At 48.1% G+C, this 19,820-nt stretch overlaps 7 protein-coding genes across 7 annotated transcripts; 3 read left to right on the top strand and 4 right to left on the bottom strand.

Annotated features, from left to right (window-relative positions):
- Positions 1–252: 252 nt before the first annotated feature.
- Positions 253–672, top strand: K444DRAFT_619910 (uncharacterized protein). Its single transcript, XM_024881604.1, has one exon. It carries the CDS (start codon positions 258–260, stop codon positions 624–626), a length of 369 nt encoding a protein of 122 aa, XP_024729436.1. The 5' UTR covers positions 253–257; the 3' UTR covers positions 627–672.
- Positions 673–3,237: 2,565 nt separating this feature from the next.
- On the bottom strand, positions 3,238–4,801 carry K444DRAFT_216639 (uncharacterized protein). Its single transcript, XM_024871125.1, has 4 exons — positions 4,396–4,801; positions 4,166–4,287; positions 4,015–4,108; positions 3,238–3,960 (listed from the first exon to the last, which is right to left on the bottom strand). Exons 1-4 carry the CDS (start codon positions 4,610–4,612, stop codon positions 3,341–3,343), a joined length of 1,053 nt encoding a protein of 350 aa, XP_024729435.1. The 5' UTR covers positions 4,613–4,801; the 3' UTR covers positions 3,238–3,340.
- Positions 4,802–5,433: 632 nt separating this feature from the next.
- Positions 5,434–7,291, top strand: K444DRAFT_543249 (mitochondrial distribution and morphology protein 34; the record flags this gene model as incomplete). The annotated part of the gene is made up of 2 exons (XM_024875953.1): positions 5,434–5,700; positions 5,861–7,291. The coding sequence occupies 2 exons, from the start codon at positions 5,434–5,436 to the stop codon at positions 7,289–7,291; spliced, it is 1,698 nt and encodes a 565-aa protein (XP_024729434.1).
- Positions 7,292–12,023: 4,732 nt separating this feature from the next.
- K444DRAFT_668765 (HET-domain-containing protein) lies at positions 12,024–13,997 on the bottom strand (the record flags this gene model as incomplete). The annotated part of the gene is made up of 2 exons (XM_024887447.1): positions 12,024–13,727; positions 13,932–13,997. 2 exons carry the CDS (start codon positions 13,995–13,997, stop codon positions 12,024–12,026), a joined length of 1,770 nt encoding a protein of 589 aa, XP_024729433.1.
- Positions 13,998–14,516: 519 nt separating this feature from the next.
- Positions 14,517–15,181, bottom strand: K444DRAFT_636124 (carbohydrate esterase family 1 protein; the record flags this gene model as incomplete). The annotated part of the gene is made up of 3 exons (XM_024883956.1): positions 14,517–14,824; positions 14,879–14,942; positions 15,179–15,181. 3 exons carry the CDS (start codon positions 15,179–15,181, stop codon positions 14,517–14,519), a joined length of 375 nt encoding a protein of 124 aa, XP_024729432.1.
- A 1,315-nt stretch (positions 15,182–16,496) lies between these two features.
- On the top strand, positions 16,497–18,536 carry K444DRAFT_668764 (HET-domain-containing protein). The gene has a single exon (XM_024887446.1). It carries the CDS (start codon positions 16,571–16,573, stop codon positions 18,395–18,397), a length of 1,827 nt encoding a protein of 608 aa, XP_024729431.1. The 5' UTR covers positions 16,497–16,570; the 3' UTR covers positions 18,398–18,536.
- Positions 18,537–18,596: 60 nt separating this feature from the next.
- K444DRAFT_619901 (yeats-domain-containing protein) lies at positions 18,597–19,686 on the bottom strand. Its single transcript, XM_024881603.1, has 2 exons — positions 19,392–19,686; positions 18,597–19,340 (listed from the first exon to the last, which is right to left on the bottom strand). The coding sequence occupies exons 1-2, from the start codon at positions 19,627–19,629 to the stop codon at positions 18,823–18,825; spliced, it is 756 nt and encodes a 251-aa protein (XP_024729430.1). The 5' UTR covers positions 19,630–19,686; the 3' UTR covers positions 18,597–18,822.
- Positions 19,687–19,820: the final 134 nt, after the last annotated feature.

Raw genomic sequence — 19,820 nt, 5'->3', positions numbered from 1 at the left:
CGGACAATGAAGTTCCCAATATCGTCCCCAAATACACTCCTCTTCGCCGCGGCTTCGTTACACCTACCACAGATTTCGATGCCCTGATGCACTTTGCTCATTCTGGCCCTGCTCCTACTCAACCTCAAGGCAAGAAGCGCAAGCAGGGCAACGGAAAGGGGAAAGGGAAGCAGAATGCAGAGCGCAAGGAGCCTGGTATGAATTGCTCTGGCACCACGGATACGCCACTTATGAGCTGGTTAAGGCGCGCCAAGGAGATGGGCTTGCGGCCTGGTGGGGGAACGGCAGCTGCTGGGAATGGAGGGGAGGGAAGTTCCACTAGTGCTGGTACAATGGAATCTCATTCTACGCATCAAGGTGGTACAATGGACGATTCTCATTCGACGGGAGATCCTGGTACAATGGGAAGTGCTGGTGTAGGACATTCGACGGCTGGACTTGGTACAATGGGTGGGAGCGGAGAGAGAGGTCAGACGAAACGGGCAGCGCGTCGGACAAGAGGAGTCCCCAAACGTGCTTATACTTGGAAGGATCCCAGTAAGAAGAACAAGGCTGGGTTGAAGGATCGGATGGGTGAGGGGAAGGGGAAGGGGAAGGTGGATAAGGGAAAGGGAAGAGACGAGTGAGGTTGAGGCTGATATTGGCGTGCAGGGAGTGAGGTTGGATGTGGGGGGATATATATTTGCCTGCGATGCGTTTCAGATTTGCATTGTTTATAGGGGAGGGGAGGGGATTTATTATATCTGGGGGTGGAAATATTTGCATGGCTTTATTATATTCGACCAGGACGGGCTGGTACGACGAATTCTTAGAGAGCGATGCATAGCTAATAGACTCGTCGATTTTCGTCTAATCTTTGTCTAAGGTGATGTATTAGCGCCGTTTGGCCTCAAAGAGGCAACAGATGACATTAGACGACTGGTCCAAGCTGTTTGGGATAATGAGGTTTGGTCCGGGTTCGTTCTCCCAGAGTATGTAGTACAATGCGATTTGGGTTGGGTTCATTGTACCAGATAAGTCTGGTCTTGGATATTGAGGGTACAGGAGTACGAGCATTGTCCCAGGTTGTGTGGTACAATGAGATGTGAGTCAGGTTCATTGTACGAAAGGTGTCATAGACATCACAGTGTTGAGAGGCTTGAAAGCATCGTATCATTGTTTCATAATGTAAAGAACAATAACATTTGGCTTGGATGCATTATCCGTTAATTACTATGGACGTTATGGAGTTGACATCAGAACATTCTTCCACATCTTGAGGGACAATAAGATTTGACATGGCTACATTATATAAGAGCGATACACATTTGAAGCTTGTGAGCATTGAGGGGATCAAGGGATTTCTCAAATGGTCCGGATTATTGAGATTCTCTAGTCTTGTAAATGTGAGGTTTAAGCGTTTGTGCTGAGTTGGGGACATTGGGAGTTAGTGAATCTTGGAGGAGATGGGGCCATTCTACCAAGTGGGCTGGGAGCTTGAGATTGAAAGAATTGCATGAAGCAGAAGTCAGTATCCTAGTTGAGGTGGAACAATAAGGAGTTGGTGCAAGGCTAAGAACCGGACTTTAGTGTTCCAGTCAGGGATAAAGAATCAAGGCACGTGTAGTAAAGAGGAAGGGGTAATGCTGCTAAAGATTGCTACAGACTTGACGGACACTGATGATAAAGTGTTCAACGCAACAGCAGGGTATCCATCAAAGCCAGTTTCCATTTCAGACCTCATACAGTCAAAAGAGTAGCCGTATGTTGAATATCCCAATATTATTGGGACATTGAGAGACCTGGGGTTCTCACGAGCTGGTCGCTATACGTGCAGGCAAACTCAAACAAACATTAAAAGTAGATAAACCCTCAAATTTATGCATACAACGAAACATCAAATTCCCTACCACTCCTATTTCTCGACCTCGGCGTCACCTCCTACCCTAACCCGCTAAACAAAACTTTCATCAACACCTCACACCCTCACATCAGTCTTCTTCCCCGCCGCTTTCGTCGCCCCACCAGCGGCACCCGCCTTCTCAGCCTTAGCACTCCCCATCGTCACCGCTCCCGCAGCAGCAGTTCCTGTCCCAGCGCCAGCAGCATTCCCACCACTCAACCCCTTCCCCACAACACGGACGCTCGGCCCGCTGGACCTGGGATTGCACGGCCGATAATGTTGAGGATAAAGATGATAATACAAGATGGTGGAAATGGAGGTTGCGAATGATGTTTTGATGTGAGGTAGAATAATTCTGCTTCTTCAATGGAGGGAAGATGAAGGATTTATATCTTGTGCTTGGCCTCCAGTACAACAGAATTGTGCTTCCGAGCACTGCATCTCGGTTCGAACATTTCGCGATGAAGGAATTTTGCGATGTTTGCGACAGCACCACCATTCTTGCTATCTGAACATTTGAGCAATACAATGGACGAAGTGTACACTAAAAACTCTCACGCCCGCAGATGTCAGACCCGGCTCAGTATCTCGGCTAGGATTTCATCCCCTTTTCGGTAAGCAACGAGCACTCGGTCTTGCGAGCTTGAATACGAACTTGTGAAGAGAAGCCGTTTAGTCGCATTCTCGCATTCAAGTTTCTCGATCGTCATGTTGATGGCGAGGCTCGAATGGCATTCTGAGATGTGGAAAGCGTTGCGAGGATATGAAACTCGCGAGCTGCGAGCGCTTCGCATGAAGACTTCATGTGGGGAAATGTCGTGCAAACGGGTTGCTGGCACAGTTCGTGGAAATAAACATTCTGGAATCGTGGAACATGCAAGAACCGTCTTGTTGGGAATGGATCGCTCGACTGAGAGTAATTGATAGGTGGCGGAACCACCGAGCTCTCGAACAGTGATCGAATAAAGTGACAGCTTGGCTTCAAGGCATCAATTTTGGAAGATCTATCTTCTGGGCTACGAGTTGCTCAAACACTAGAACTATAAGAAAGAAGAAAAGCCGAGGTATGATACGGTAGCGTATGAATGAATGCAATCTGAAAAGCCCCTCGATAGTCAATTTTAGATGAGTCTCCGACCAAAGATTTTGTCTGAGAAGATGCCATTCTGGGACCGTATCAGTATGATGGAACGCTCGCCAGAACAGGGTTTCTTGCCTCTATACCAATGTGCTCGAACTCCAACACACTTCATATCGACCAAACAACCGTTACTTTCCCCGGTACACTTGGGAGTCTCGTTTTCGCCTCGTCCTCGCAGAAGAAAACGAAGGCTTATATCTGTTCGAATAATGCTGAGCAATAATAGGGTATCTCCAATGGAGGAGAGCGGACGTCAGTCAACCTCGAAATTACATGATGCATCGCGCTGATGCACATCCCAGGATGAAATTCGCTCCTCAGCTGTTCGACAAGAGCATTTCTCTCATGGCATCTTCAAGTTTCGGCGAAAGCTGACAAGTCAATGGTTGGCGATCCTCTTTCTTCTCCGTCCCAGTATACCACCCTTCTTCAATCAATGCATTCTCCGTGTCCTTCCAATACTGCGCCTTATTCGGATTTTTCAAATCCAGATCACCAATACGCGCTTCAATTCCATATTGATCGTCTTCGGCGTTCTCAGGGAACCGAACAAACACAGTGCAATCTCTGAGAGTCATCGCTGCACGGAATTGCTCATCATTCTTGTCGTTTTCCAGAACACCTACCGGATCAAGCTCTATTTGTAGCTGGCGAAGGCGAGGGAGGAGGGTGTTGCCCGAGAGCCATGATGAGAAGCGAGGAAACATCTCCTCGAATGTCTCTGGTGTCCAGATGGCTTTGGCAAGTTGAAGACCGTCGTGGATATTGAGATCGAGGGGACACCAGGATTTCTGCAAAGGGTCGCCTTTGCGGGCGAGGTCTGCGTTGGTACGGGCGAATCGAGCACATTGGCGGCAGCGGACCGCATTTTTGGGGGCCGACGGAGATTGAGCGAGCCATTTTGGTTTGAACTCAATCACTATCTCCCCTGAAGAACCTGCATGAGATAATTAGCAGAGATCCAGATTGACAAATGGTCACGTGCATGCGCTCATGTCGGTGATCAGAAGTCCGAATTCATCGTTTGCAAGATAGGCGCCTTTGCGTCTGGACGGTCGGGGGTTCTTATATTCTGTTGGGTGATTCTCCCAGTGTATGAGCCGCACCTTCATGCGGTCAATGAGATGCGGATCCAGGCATACCAAGGATTGGCGGACGACTTGGTCCGGCAAAAACAAAGGCTCGATGACTCGGACCCAAGCTTCTTGAGATCTTGCAACAGGAAGGGTTGTAGGGAGGTCCTTCCTCAAACGGAGCAATTTGTCTGAAGTGATATTAGCGGTGATTTGACGGGGGTGTGACACGGACAAGGGTGAAAAAGGGTCGCATGCTGAGGGCTGCAGAGAAGCGAAAGGACAGGAACAATACGTACTCTCAACCGCCTCCAAATCCTTAGGATCGTCAAATTCTTGATCGAGATAACTCTCTATTACTTCTGGTGGCGGTGTGCCTGGGCCGTATGCCTCAAGAATACTCCCTGGTGGTGTTGGGGCAGTGACTTCGATTGTGTAAACGATGTTCGCAGCTCCCTCATTTAGATAATGTAAGCAAGCACTCTGAGGGATGCGCGGAATCTGCTCAGCGTCCATTGCTGTCTGCGGTTGAAGTCTACCACCTGCAGTGTTGTTGTATTGACGTGTTGACGTGTTGGCGTGTTGACGTGTTGACGTGTTGACGTGTTGACGTGTTGACGTGTTGACGTGTTGACGTGTTGACGTGTTGACGTGTTGACGTGTTGACGTGTTGACGTGTTGACGTGAGACGTCAGACGTCAGACGGGGCGGCGAGGCTGAGCAAAGAAAGGGGAGGGAGGAGAAGGCTGACGCCACAGGAGAAGGGCGATATCGATGTCTCTGGGTGGTTGCGGTTGCGGTTGCGGTTGGGTTGCGCTGTCTGTGAGTGGTGGACGTAGCGAGCGACTCACGACCCACGACTCACTTTGATTTTAGGAAAGAACCGGAGCAGATTATGCACGACGCACAAATTTTATGCGCGCCTCAGGCGATGACGGCGTTCGGAGCTAAGCGGGCCCGGCAGGGAAAAGCTGCTCGCTCGGGATCACAAGGAAACGAGTTTGCGCGCAAACTTGGAAAGAAGCTTTTGCGCTGCCCTTCCGCTCGCCCTAAACAATCACTCCATCTCTGCACCCTCTCCTCCGCACCCATCATCGCCCGGGCGACACGATAATAAGCCCATCTTCCCCGCATCGCCATACTCGACGACTTGTATCTTCATTGATACGAGTGCACGCCGTTGCGGTCGCCGTCAGCAAAGTTGATCCTGCGCCCTTATCACCAGGTCAGGCCCGGCCGGCAGATTCCTCACGCGACGAGGAATACAATTGACATCACGACATCACGACCTCCACGCCTTCAATCCTCCCCCCCTCACGATTTCACAATAATATCTAATGGCATTCAATTTCAACTGGTCGCCGTTAACGGCAGATGCGGACTTTTACGAACGGGCCCAGGAGTTGCTCACAACCGCCCTCAATAAATCCCCGAAGCCTCCGATAATAGTCGATGATATTCTAGTCAACGAGCTCAACTTGGGGAGTGTGCCTCCCGAGTTGGAGATACTGGAGATTGGGGATTTGGCAGAGGATAGGTTCAGGGGGATCTTTAAGATGTGCTATTCTGGAGATGCCTTCTTGACTCTGAAGACTCGAGTCCAAGTATGTCGCACAGCCTCACAAACACCACACATCCCCTTCTGCAAAGTTTTCACCCCTGATGTGGAATGCGCTGGAAGTTGCAAATTATGTCGCGCAAGGATGCGCGTGCAACGACTTCTCCACTTGCTATAACAGATGGCTAATATATATGTAAACATAGGCGAACCCCTTGAACACATATTTATTTTCGAAGCCATCTTTTACCTCACCTCAGCCGCTAGCAGCCTCCTCTGGCTTGACGATACCATTACAAATTACCTTGTCGGAGATCAAGCTGTCTGCTTTTATAATATTGGTCTTCTCGAGGCAAAAAGGGTTGACCCTGGTTTTCCGAAATGATCCTCTCGAATCCCTCAAGGTCTCATCGACCTTTGACTCGATACCGTTCGTCCGCAATTATTTACAAAAAGAGATTGAGATGCAATTACGGACGTTGATGATGGACGAGTTACCGGCGATTATACACAGACTTTCACTGCGGTTATGGTGTCCAGAATACAGAGCGAAGGAAGAAGAAGAGATGGCACAAGCCGTGAAACAAGAAGAGGAGGAAGTTGCAGTGGATCCGTTTTCTAGCCCACCACAAGATGCCGTCGATTCGAGAGGGAACGTTTTGGATGCGAGCGAGATATCCTCGTTATCACTGGATGGTGGATCGGAAATCCATTCATTATTTTCGCAGAAGAACCTGCTTCGACTAGCTGCTCTAACAGATTCCCACCGAACTTTATCATTATTTACACCTTCCATCCGAGACGCAGTTTTCCGAGCATGGGCCGGGCCATCAGAACGAAGTGATTCAGCAGGGAGCTCTACACCAGCAACACCCAGCCTGTTGAGATCCAATTCATCACTGGGGACTTCTACAACATACACATTCAGCAGAGGGTCAGATGATGGACATGGTCACCTGCCGTCACGGCCCTCACTTGTCAGCATGCACTCTGCCACTAGCGGTCTTGGACTTGGAGCAGGGAGGCATTCGAGATCACATATGCGCAAGAAAAAGACCAGAGTTGTCAATCTCCGCAAACCAAAGACAACAGACGATCTTGTCAGCGAATCTGGCGAGAGCGAGACCTCCTCTGATGCACCAGCATCAGAACCAATCATGCCAACTCGCATTCCCGAGGAACCAGAAGATAACATCATCGACCCTCCTCACTCTCCGCAAAGAGTTCGCTTCCGGGAAAGCAATGCCGATATTGCCTCGCCACAGAAAGCACGTCTGGCAGCCCGACCAGCACTTTCAAATATCCTCCCCGAACAATCGATCCTCGATCCCTCCCCCTCGATCGAGAAATCCGATCCCACGGTCCCGATCTTCTCCCGCGAACATAGACCCCCCTTCCATTCCTCTCCATACCCAACAGAGAAAGTCCCAGCTACATACACACCAGCACCTATCCTCTCCTCCGACCCAACCGCAGCAGGTAGCATCCTCTCACAAGCCTGGGTCCTCAAAATGGCCAACGAGATCGCGCGTCAGGCACAGGATATGAATGTGAAGGGTGCAAGAGAAGGCTTCTGGAGCCAATCTCAAGGCGAGAGGGAGGATTCTCCGCCTCCAGCTTATCAGGCTGCGATGTAAAATACACCCTTCACAACATCTCTCCGGATCAAACTTTCTTTCTTTTGTTCTCTATTCAAAAAATGGGTTGGGATGGTGCATGGCGTTCAGGCGAAGGGCAATTTTGAGAAGAAAGACTCCCCTCTGTGCCGTTTATGGCACTGCGTTTGCTGCGGTTTAGCGTGTTTCGACTGCCTTACAAGTCCTCCATTTGTAACTGGGAATGGGTGGGAGCTGGCTGGTCTAGCCATCGGTGGTGTGGGCAATGGATGGGGATTGGATATACCTGTATAATTGGGAATTGTGCCTCGGGATGATGAGGCTACAGACAAGACACATTGTTGTCGAGATTTCTTATGTTTTGGGTGGGAGAAGGGGTCAGAGGGAGGGGCATAGACAGGGGAAAGAAGGGTGGGGGCCAGAGCATTGTATAGTATTGTACCACACTCAAATCAAGATGAAGACACGCTTCAGTTTCACAACTGTCCTGACTTCACATCAAGATTCTGTGTCTCCATTACCGAGCTCGAACGAGGCTGCAACGAAGCCATGTCAAGCCAAACCTAGCAAACTCTGCTCTCAAGTCCATAGACCACAATGACTACCGCGCTATATTTGTCTTCTCCATACCATACTGTAAATCATATTCTTTCAATGTCCCATCCCTCCCTTGTCAAGCTTTGCCATCTCAAGGCTGCCGAGGTTGCCTTCCCCTGGTGTAACGCTGCTCTCAAATCAAGAATCCTTAAGCACACTCGTCCGCCAATCCCCTCGCTTCAAACTCTCACGCCTGAAATCTGATTACGGAACTCATCCAAAAACTCCCGCTCGGAACTCTAAACCTTTCTCCCGTCTTACGGTGCGTGGTTTTAGGTTCTCTCCTCATCCTGCAACAGAGGCTGCCATCCAATCATCACCCCACCTCCAAAGCCACAACTCAAACACCTCTATGGGTTAATTGCAAGTCGTTCGTACTCGGGATTCCCTCAACAATGCTTGCCTTCTCAAACCCCTCCCTTCAAGTAACGTGACCGGGCAGCGGGGCAATTGGCAATTCGAAAGAGGCGGTGAGGATCAAACTGCTTAGCAAGCATGATATTTTTTGAGGCGGATTACAAATTCGAGTTTCACAATTAACAGCCTCGTTTTTCCCCTTTGGGAGAGGGGGGCATGCGTGCATGAGGTAAGTTTTGGATAAATGAGGAACTTCTCGTGAGTCTAGGTCGGGCTTAAAGTGAGCTTCATTCGCACTTTCTTTTCTGTTCTTGACTTCAACCTTACACTTTCGACTTCTGACTTCGCTTTCCCCAACCTCAAACCTTCATCGCCAACCTCACAGCCTCGTCAACACGCCCACCATCTCACCATCATCTCACCTCAACTTCACTTCCCTTCCCTTCACTTCACTCCACTTAAACCCAACCCCCCTCCCACACTACCACCCTCCCAAACATCCCCTCCACTAAAGCAAAAGCAAAAATGCCTACCCTCTACGAAACAACCGTCCCCGTCTTCATCCGCCAACTCAACATCCTGTCCAAGCTCCTGGAACACGGCATCGCGCACGCAGCTGATTCCAGCAACGCGGTGACGGAGCAGAGCTTGGTTGATGCGCGGTTGATTGAGGATATGCAGCCTTTGGCGTACCAGAGTACATATCCTCTTTCCATTTCCTCTCTTTTTGTTTTGCTTAGCTTAGGTCGTGGTGAGAGATGATGGAGGAAGTATGAGAAAGTGAAATATGACAATTAACGAGGAGGGGGAGAATAGATAATGAGGGGGTATAGCTGACATGAGAATAGTCCAGAGGGTCTCGGATACGAGCAAGGGGTTCGCGGTCCGTGTTGGCAAGATCGAGCCTGTTCCTTTCGAGGACAACGAGAAGACTTTCCCTGAGCTGCTTGAGCGGATTGCTAAGACTATTAAGGTGTTGGAGAGTGTGAAGGTGAGACTCCCTCCCCTTGTACTGAGAAATCGTGTTAACGTGAAACAGCCTGAAGACGTCAACAAAGACGAGGACGCGGAAGCCATTCTCAAGACTGGATCTGGAGAGATAAAGTTCACTGCTAAGAGTATGTTGAACATCAGATTTGAGAGAATAGAGCGGGAGTGGGGATGGAGAAGAGGACAACAGCTAACGAAGAACAGATTACGCGCTTAATTGGGCGCTGCCAAACTTCTTCTTCCATCATGTGACTGCGTATGATATCCTCCGTGCGCAGGGGGTGCAGATTGGGAAGAGACATTATCTGGGGCGTGAGTAGGGAAAGTCAGCCGCAGGTGAGTTGACTTCCGGGAGTCAGTGTCACGGGAAAGTTGAAGAAAGAACAAAAAAAAGTGCGAGCAAAATTAGCAAGGCAAAGCAATGCAATCAATGAGCTCTCGACTCCTGCTTCTCTCAGCGCCCAGCACTGGTGATTACTGAAGTCATACAACGAGCTGAAGGATGGCGGAAAGTCTGCCAAGCCATTCCGGAAACTTAGCCATGTGCCAGTTCGAAGTCGAGGTTTCTACTTTCATGTTTCAATTTTGCCTCTACCAACTCTCAAAAGTGCATTGTTAGATCCCAGATCAAGTCAAAAAAATACATTGATAGCTGCTGACGGCGTGACTCGTCGAGGTCCCTGTGGCTGCACTGTGCCGGATTGGCGAGGAAGCGAAAGGGGGCAGTCCCGAATGGGGAAAGGAGGCGGGACCACGATCTTATCATCGATATTATCGATACCCAATGGCTTGCTTGAGATGACCCTGTCCTGGGAACAAGGCCGAAATTGGGGAAAGAAGCGGAAGCTGGAAGTTGTTGTTTGTCTGGATTTGTCCCGGACACATGTCATTTTCAGGGTTCGCCGGAAGATTAATTATTGCTGATACTACTTTGGAAAGGATCTTGGAGACGATTTAAATATTCCTTTTTATCTCTCTCTTCTTTGAGAACTCTGAGTTAACTACGCTGGCTTGTGAAGCGCTCGAGTGAAGCAACGGAACCAACTCGCTCCGGTGATAAACTTTCTTCACTTCATCCAATACGGATATCAACTTATCTCATAATGGTCTCTTTATAAATCTACATCGTCTCGGTTATGGGATTTGCTCTCAAAGTCACAGTACAATACGTACATTATCTTTTCCCCTCCCTTTCGCTCCTCTTGTTTCTTTCTCGCCTCCACAAACATCTCCCGCCCTTCAAGTCAAGGACTTGAGGGCATATATATACATAGTAGCGCAGCGCTAATAAGCTCCAGTTTACGTGACGTGTGGGAATTGAGATATTGGTATAGTGGCGTATAGTGACGTCACTTCAATACTGCTACATAGCCGCGAATGTTGGTTGTGGTGTTAGGTATGACTGCTGCGTTGTTCTGAGAAGGGCAGCTAGAAATGAACTTCAGAGCAATATTACTGTATAATATTGCGGCGATGCATGTGGATAAGCCAGTCAATAGAATAGTGAACCGTTTATGCTGTTCGTTTGGTAACTGCAACCCAGTCACTCAACTCCGCTGCTGCAACAACTTTCATTTCTGCAACGCTTCCAAAATTTATGCCTTGCATGTTTTGTGGTCAGCAGCCTTCTAACTGAGTCTAGATCGAAACCTCCATGTTCAGGAGTGTACAGTACAGTGGATTATTTTTGAGTTTTCGATCGGCGTTCCCGTTCTCGTGAATAGGGGCTTCGCTCGCCAAAAGATCGGGGCCGAGCCGAGACTCCTGAGTGCCCCAGTGCTTACAGCATGAATGTCACCATTAGAACCTCAAGATCCCCAAACTTGGTAAAGCAGAATGACCTACACTGACTCTGGGCAACGAGCGCCGTACCTTTTGCCTTTGTTCCCTCGCTTCAACTTTCACTGGAGAGATATCAAAACGCGATTTCCGTTACTGTTTCGTTTCGAATCATTTGGAGTTACCCAGAGGCTCAGGCCTATCAACCTCCATCCATACAACCAAAACGTCCGGCCTTAAAAATTAGTTCCGGCATTATTGAAGCAGGCCCTCATAATCAGAGGTATCACAAAATTATGCTATCTGGTAAATTTTAGAGCTAAATAGACGGGTAGAAGCTATCCAATGTCAAGTTTTTCGCTATGTCTTTGAATGTTTTAGGTGGAGACAATTAAACTCCATGATTCAATCATAGTGTTGTTGCCTGCAGTTGTGGTATCGAAAAATTCCGCCGATTCTGCCTCTTGGCGGCGGCCGTGATGAGAGGTGATGATTCTCTCGTCGGAGAAGATTCAGAAAGGGATGGTAGGATTTTGGGACCATCTCGCCTAAATCAGGGGTAAAAGTGGGATGGCTCGTTGTCCAGGTACCCGACAAACCAACTGACAGATACAGAAGGGGCAAAAATAAGTATCTACTAAGGGAATTGGTCCTTTTGATCTTTCGCGAGAAGGATTGGAAGATTCCAACGTCAATTCCTAGTTTGGTGGCTTTCGCAGTCTGATTTCTTGCAGCTTTCCATTCGAGCACACTATGCGAGAAGGCGTTCCGAAGTGTGGAATCAACAATTGCTGCCGGATAGATATCAGAATTTCCGCAACAAAGTACACTTAGGAGCATTTCAGTTCACTTAATTTCAAACCTTTTGCTACCTTGCACTAAAACAGGTAGGCATGGTGAACAGCTCGACCTGCATCCCTCATTGCGTGCAAGCTGACAACGTCATTATAGGCTTAACGGAGCCTTTTGCTAATGCGCGAGAGTTTCCTTCGATATCTTTAGCGATATATTATAAATCATTAAGTTTCATTTATTGGGTGAGCCTCTGTAAATTGTATGCAGTGAGCCATAAACTGATAGGCTTCACACACTCCTCAGCTGTTGGCACGCTAAATTGAAAGGTCTCATTGGGGTCCTTCAAAACCGGTGTATCAGCCTCGTTCCGCCTTATTGGAAATACAGCACTCCCAACAAGTGAGTAGCAAGAGTGAACCTCTTGCCACCGTAGGATTGCGACGACGTCTGAAGCTGAGAACTGACAAATGGTGTCAGAAGTACGAATACCACATGAGGCGACACCGACATATCCTCTGCTGTCAATGAAGCACTGCAATATCTTATCTTCCGAGGGCGTAAATACGAGATCGGGAGAAGATATGGGTTGGTTGAGCTGTCCCCATGGAACCGGTTTCATTGGAGTACGATCCCTGCCTTGTGACTTTGAAATCCTGAGTCGCTTGTACTCTTTGAATGTCATCCCTCCTGTTACCGCATGGGATAGCTTGCCAGAAGCAACGTGCATTCTCTTGGCGAACCGTCCATTTCTTTCCCATTGCAAAAGCAATTCAATATCCCGTCTCCAATCTTCGCACAATGGCATGAAAAGTTTTTCCTCCGTAGAGATTGTTTGGAACATTGTGGGTTCCGAGTCCAGCTCGGATATCATTTTGACAATGCCCGTTTCATAGCCCAAAGCACCGAAAAGCCTTTCCAATGAATGACTGTTTTCGTGGGCTGATTTCCCAACTTCTTCTTTGAGCAACCGCTGGATAAATTGACTACATGCCATAAGTAATGCGCAATCTTCTTTGTCTTGAAGCCCCATGACATCTATAAAGATATCGTACAACGACCGGGAGTAGTCAATCCGAAAGTCCGTGGCATCCCTAGCCAAGCCAACAAGTCCGTATATCTTGTCGCGGACTTCAAAACAGAGCGAGGATGAGAAGGGCTCGAGGAGTTCAATGAGATTGGAGTAGTCGGTTCGATTATACACTCGGTATTGATCCAGGTTGAAAGCCGAGCTCTTTTGTATCCTGTCATCGCCATCCAGCTCAATGTCACCATCTTCCAAGCATTTCTGAAATACGCTGAAGTCATCCCAAGGCATGTGGTCCTTGCCGCAATATAGTTCGGCTTCTTGAGAAACGACCACCTCCTGAACGATCCAAAGACGTTGCCAATATGGCCGTTGACACAATTTTCTGACAGCTTCAAGCTCTTCTTGAAGCCCTACGTATTTTGTCGTTCCGTCAAGTTTTTCAGACTTCATAGAACGCTTTCGGCGATCTGAACTGATGAACTTCATAAAATTGAATGCGAGACTGCTCTCATCGCTTTGGATCCCGAGCCAGATCACGACTTTCTGAGCTCTTTCATATATCTGCCTCATCATTTTAACTTGAGCGTTTCTTTCTGGAACATTTTGTTGATTGATGCAGACAGCATCGATCCATAGTGTTCGTCGCTCAGTTGCTCGCAGATGACGTAGTGCTTCCCATAGATTCTTCCTCACGGGAAGTGCTACGAAATTGACGATTATTTCGGCCTCGTTGACTGGCTCACCCCATGTATACGAGACAGCTTCGTAGTGAAGATCTGAATCCAGGGACTCACTGATGAGATTGCATCTAATTACCTCCCCAGGATTGATGCAAGGCTCGAGAATGAGTAGCCGAAACTGGCGAGAGGAGGTTAAAAGTGGGTTGTAAAGTGTTGGATCTCGTTTTTGAGGCTGGGAGGACATCTTTTAATGTGGAATTTCAAATTTCGAGTACAACAGACACTTCAGATCTAGGCCCCAAAGGAGAGACCGACGCTGTTGCTTGTGTACCTATGCTGAACTTGTTTAAGTCGCCTTCCAGGCTATCTCTCTCTGCATTTAGGCAAAATTGGTCTGCTGATTAGTCAGCGGGCTTTCAACGTTCTCGTAGCTTACCCTCTGATCATCACTTTCCACGATATTGAAAATGTGCCTCTCTTTCAGGCTTAAATTCTTGGTCATGCCGGTCAACTTCCCTGGTCCTGTCCGATCTCTGATGCTACACTTCTCTGCAATATACCATGTCTGACCTGGTGCACATTGCAATATTTTCTTTCTCAATTTTTCTGCCAGGTTGTAATTACGTATTCTACTATACAGTAACGTGCCAATGGCACTGGGGAGAAATAATCTCTTTCGCAACCTTGCAAAGAGGCAAGTCGCGTCTATAAGTCTCCTATAAATATGCCTCATACAATACCGAACTACTTTAAATCCAAATCCCTATGCGCCTGTACCGTATGACCAATTCCAACCGCACTATAAGTAGTGAACTTCGTTCCATTATCATGAGTCGTCTTATATATCTTGACTGCAGGGTGTGTAGCTAGATTTTCCGTCTAGGTAACCCCTCCAAATTCGACGACTCTTTAATCTCTCCCCCAAGATTTGGGTAGAAATCCAAGCCATTAGCAATGTCACGCCACACTTGAATTCGCGGATATGTGCCATTATAGTTAGGGTAGAGAGTCTTCACTTGTGTCACCCAAGCTTCTTGACTTTTGGTAATTTCTCGCTGTTCGCACAGTCCGGCTTTGCTGTAACTGGGCTGTAGCTTGGTGATCCTGCCAAGCGGCCTGCAGCAAGGCGGGGGTATGCGGAGACAGTGGCGGTTACGTCGGGGCAGACAGCGGATAAAACGTTGGTCATTATCCCGCCGGAGGAAGATCCGGTCACGAAAATTTTCTTCGGATCCGCTCTGTAGGTTGTAATCATGTATTCGACCATGTTGGGAGGCCCATTGCTATCTCCAGCTCCTCCATGCTTTAGGGACTTGTTGGTTCCCACATCTGATCAGTTGTCATAATGTGCTGAGGGGAAGACGACGACAAACCCATGGGTACCTGCGAGGGATGCGTAATTCGTTGATTGATAATAGCCTGCTCCAATGCCAATACATCCGTGCAACTAAAAAACACATAGTCAGTCATCAAACATAGTAGATCAGAGTCATTGCTTACAGCTAAGATAATGGCAAGATTAGTTGCTAGATTAGTAGAAATTTAAATTTCTATTTGAAGATTTGTTGGGTTTGCTCCAAAGTTGGAAACAGAGATCAAAGCGGCTGGAGGCAAATGTCTCCCATTTGCAGAACTGAAGAGGGCTAAAATGGCAAACATACATCAAGAGAAGCCTGAGGATACCATAGTTGTATAGAAATTAATGAATGTGTGAAAGCCTTCAGGTCTGCCCTTGAGAGACTCTTGTGTATATATACCAAATAGAAGACTTGAGGCCCGGAATATACCAACTGGAGATTTGGCGCCCGGACAACCGCTAGTGAACCATATTTTCCACGGTTGTGATATGCAACATGACAAATCATGAATTGATCCTATTTAGCAAAGTCTTAGTTGTTCAACTTACAGATTGGTTTAGGGATCGGGAATCAAAAACGGGATTTCGGAGGGCCGAAAGGGTGGACGAAAAGTTTCTAGCCGGTTCACAAAGTGGACAAACAGAACCCTATACCCAAGTCCACTTCTGCAATTGTTTAGCTCCACCTGAAATGAGGGATCTGAAAAGATTGCCAGGAAATGACCAACCTATAGATGAAATTTCGGATGTCTTCCGTTGACCTCGGGGAAAGCTTGAGGGTCCCGCATGCGGGATACGCTGTGATAGAATCCCAAGCCCTCCTATTTCAGATCCACTTGTACCCCTATTCTCGCTTAATCGAGCTTTCAAAATTTGTTCTGCCCGAAAACGCGAATCAACCGCTTAATGCTACTATTTCGGAACTGCCTCCTCAATGCTAATTCTGGTGCCACGTGGTGCTTTCGTACTTTTCCATTTGGAAGCTCTTGTGCCGATTTAGGTAGGAGGATGGTGGCGGCCACACACTTTGCAACTCGCTTATGAATTATTGGAACTGAGTATACGCTGGTACACTGTAGTTTATATACCAGATATATATATAGAGTGCTTACCCCGCGTGAGCTGAGAAATCAAGTCGTCAACCTCCAAAACATTGCAACATGAGTCAGGCAGGGCAGAAGGTTACAGGCATTTCAGGGATCCAAGCGCTGTAATTTTAGCGAGGGGATTCAGGTGACCCACAGGGTGAATCAACAGTTTGGTCGATGGTGACCCTCTGTTCCCAACAATGAAACAGCATCGCAACTTTGCCCTGTACATGAATGAGCAAGAATTTGAGAAACCGGTTCTATTGAAATCTTGAAGTCTGCGAAGAGCGTGGGAGTTCGCGGGGTTGATATCTTTGTCTTGCCCCCCTGCTCGAACCCCTGTTGCTTGTGGTTCCACAACATATATTCAGCGCCTCGCGCCCTGCAAAGTGAGCACGAGATCCCGGACACGCAGGCTGTGGCAGGCGTCAACAGCGATGCAACGGTTGGCTCGTGAGAACCAATATCCGGGGCGCATGCAGCCTGCTGCGCAACCTGCGGACTGTCACTTATATGCAACGCGCCTCCTCTGATTTTCAAATGTGAGTCCCTTCCCGTTCTCCCGTCAGTATTTCTTGGTGAAGCGCCGGCCTTGGATTTCTGTTTTGGTTTGCTTGCGCTCTGTATAATATGTCCATTGAACAAGTTGAACAGTTCTACCACAAGCCTCTAAACAGATTCACCCGAAATTCACGGCCATTTCGTCTGCTAGATATCCAAACCTGCAGCGATCCCTCCTCTCGAATCGAATGCACCCTTCAACATGCGAATCTCCTGAAAAAGCCGCCATTCAAAGCACTTTCATATGTCTGGGGAGATGGAACTATCAAGGTCCCGATTCTTTTGGACTCAAAACGATACGATGTGACGAGAAATTGCTATGCTGCTCTTTTGCGTCTGCGAGAATTAGGGGAGACAACAGTTTGGATAGACGCTATCTGTATCGACCAGTCAAACAAGGAAGAGATATCCTCTCAGATTCCTCTGATGAACTATATTTATCCCGCCGCGAAAGATGTCATTGTGTGGCTCGGTCATGTCGAGGAGGAAAGGAAACTCAACTCACGGGAGACTGAATCATTGGCAGTTTCACTGTTGGGGGAATTATTGGTGGAAGACATACATATCGATCTGTTCTTGGACATCGCAAAGAGCGGGAACTGTCCCGAACTTCGCTGGCAAGCAATGAAAATTATCTATGGACATCCTTGGTTCCAACGACTTTGGACCCACCAAGAATTAATTCTATCCACAAGCGCCACATTCGTCCTGGACTTTCATACGTTGCATTTCGATCAATTCCGACTCGCCACGCAGGCTATCCACAGAGCTTCAGACAAATTTACTTTCAGAAATCCCCCAGCTTACATCACGGGAGTTTTCAAAGACGACGAAGGTTTCAATGGTGGATTGAACAGAGCAAGAAGCCGGACCCTTGCTTGTGAGAACCGCCATTATCCACCTCATAAGAGGTGGTCGGTGCTCAACCATGTCAACATGGGCAGACTTTTCGACTGCTCCGAGCCTCGGGATCGAGTTTACGCACTTCTGGGGCTGTTGGACGCGAAAATCAGGGACAGAGTCCACGTCGATTATGAAAAGCCTGTAGAAGAGGTATACACAGAATTTACGAAACTCATCATTGAATCAAGCCGTTCATTAGAAGTACTAGTAGATGCTGGACTTTGTCGAGGATCTTCTTCCTGCCCCACTTGGGTCCAGGATTGGAACTTGCGTCAGCCAGAGAGTAAACAACCATCCGCATTATCTTACAGAAGCTACTCGGCTTGTTGTTCGATTAGGCCACTCGGTACAATGATTAAGGAAAATTCTGAGCTGGCAATTCGAGGCATAGATGTGGATTCTGTTCTCGCCACCGTCGAAGTCCCCGGTGATGACCTACTGGCTGACTCCTCACATCACATGACGGGTGCTAAAGGCCTATACGCTTGGAAGGAATATTTCAAAGATTACCCAACTGGCTGTGACCCTTTACATGCCTGGATAAGAACAGTGTCCGCTGATATGAATGGGGCCGATATTAATGCCCGCAGACTATCTCCAGAATTAGTAAAGGCATATGAACTCGTACATCAATTCGGGGAGTCCCCAGAGGAAGACCAGCTTCTTATCGCGCGCGCTCAAGGAAATGACATTGATGAATGGAAGAAATCTTTCGTGGCAAACTTATATCGTTTTCAATCTGCAGTAATACCCGCCTCTGTGAATAGAACTTTCTTCATCTCGCGCAAGGGATACATGGGTATGGGCCCGGAGACAATGGAGAAGGAGGATATGATATGTGTGATCTTAGGTTGTAACGTTCCGCTGGTGTTGAGGAAGCTGAGAGATCATTACCTCCTAGTCGGGGAGTGTTTTGTTTGGGGCTTGATGGATGGAGAGGCGATGAGGGATAAGAAACTGCGTCATGTGTTGGAAACATTTTGCTTGAGATGAAGCATAAGGCTGGGGATGGAACAGAAACGACAAAAAACTAAGTCATCAACAATGCCCGTGAACCCAATTTGAAACAAGCAACGGAATCAAAAACACTCCATAGAGAAGCCAATAGAAACGAAAGGTAACAAAGTGCTTGGGTAACTCTATACTTGATTTGGCAAAGTATGGTAGCCCTTATACGATACGTTCATTCTATTTGGGGCAAGCCCGAGTCCCTTTCCTCACAGACACTATCACCATAGAGCCCTGCATTCCCACCGAGAACTTTTGGATGGCCATCAATTCATGTGGCACCCAGTGATCAACCACGACTGTTTTCGTGTTGTGACATGAATTTCCACTACAGTAGCCGACAGAGTCGACGTCGCAATCGATGGCCAATGACAAGTTCTCACAGTCCTCAAATCTTTAGAGCGGCGATTTCAAGTTTGAATCGGGCCCCTGAGGGCGGCTAGCTCTGCTTCCTTCTTCACCACGTCCTCCTTCGTTTCCTCAATCATTTTCATAACATCAGCGGCAGCCCTTCTGATTTCGACAAGGAGCAAGTTTTCCGTCTCCAAGCTGAATTCCGATCCCGGCCTATTCGTCAACGGAATCAACGCCGTCCTCTCCCCCACACTCGAAACCATCCCTCCCTTCAGGACCTTCGTCTTCCCACCCTTCCCAGGCGGCGCGGGACTCGTCAAAATCTCGAAGAAATTCTCATACGGCTCATTAAACAACTGCTCCTCGTACACAACAGCCGGGACCTCGCCCCTCTGCTTCATCTTCTCCTTCTCTTCTTCCGTCTCGCCGTATGGATGTAGTCGTAGGTGATGGTATAGGGTTTGTGGTTTCTCGAGAGATTCGGGGACATAGTAGAGCTTGATTGTTATTTCGAATTCGCCCCAGCCTGTTTCGTGGACTTCGAAGGCTCCGCCGGGAGGGACGTCGTCGATCACTGAGGTTTATTAGATCTCATGACTACGGCTGCATGGGAGAAGGAACGTACTTCGAAGCGGGTTGGGAATGGACTCGTGCAGTTTGAATTGCACTTTCTTGCACCAGTATGTGATATCTGCATCGTCGACTCCCTTCACGAATACCGTCCATGAGTGTGTGTGGTCGGCGGGCGTTCCAGGTGGCTTGGGATTCGTCTCATCGTTGAACAACCTCGCTATTGTGCCGTAGACGAATGGCCGGTACACCTGCGTGCCTTTTACACGCTTCTGGTTATTCGGCGGTGCCATGGTGACACTGTTCGGCCTCGTGTAGAGGAGCTAACTCTGGCGTGGAGAGATGTTGTTGATCAAGTTCGGATCATCAAAAAGATGGCAGAATTTAAGGTTTCGCTGGTGGCGGCCGCTAACCGAGATCCAAGGTCAATGCACACCCACACTGAATGCACACCCTCCCAAAAATTATCCCACCATCTTCAAAA

This window comes from Hyaloscypha bicolor (assembly GCF_002865645.1).
Source record: "Hyaloscypha bicolor E unplaced genomic scaffold K444scaffold_172, whole genome shotgun sequence".
Classification (NCBI taxonomy): domain Eukaryota; kingdom Fungi; phylum Ascomycota; class Leotiomycetes; order Helotiales; family Hyaloscyphaceae; genus Hyaloscypha; species Hyaloscypha bicolor.
The sequence above is the reverse complement of the archived record's forward strand: the minus strand, read 5'-3'. Positions and strand labels throughout refer to the sequence as shown.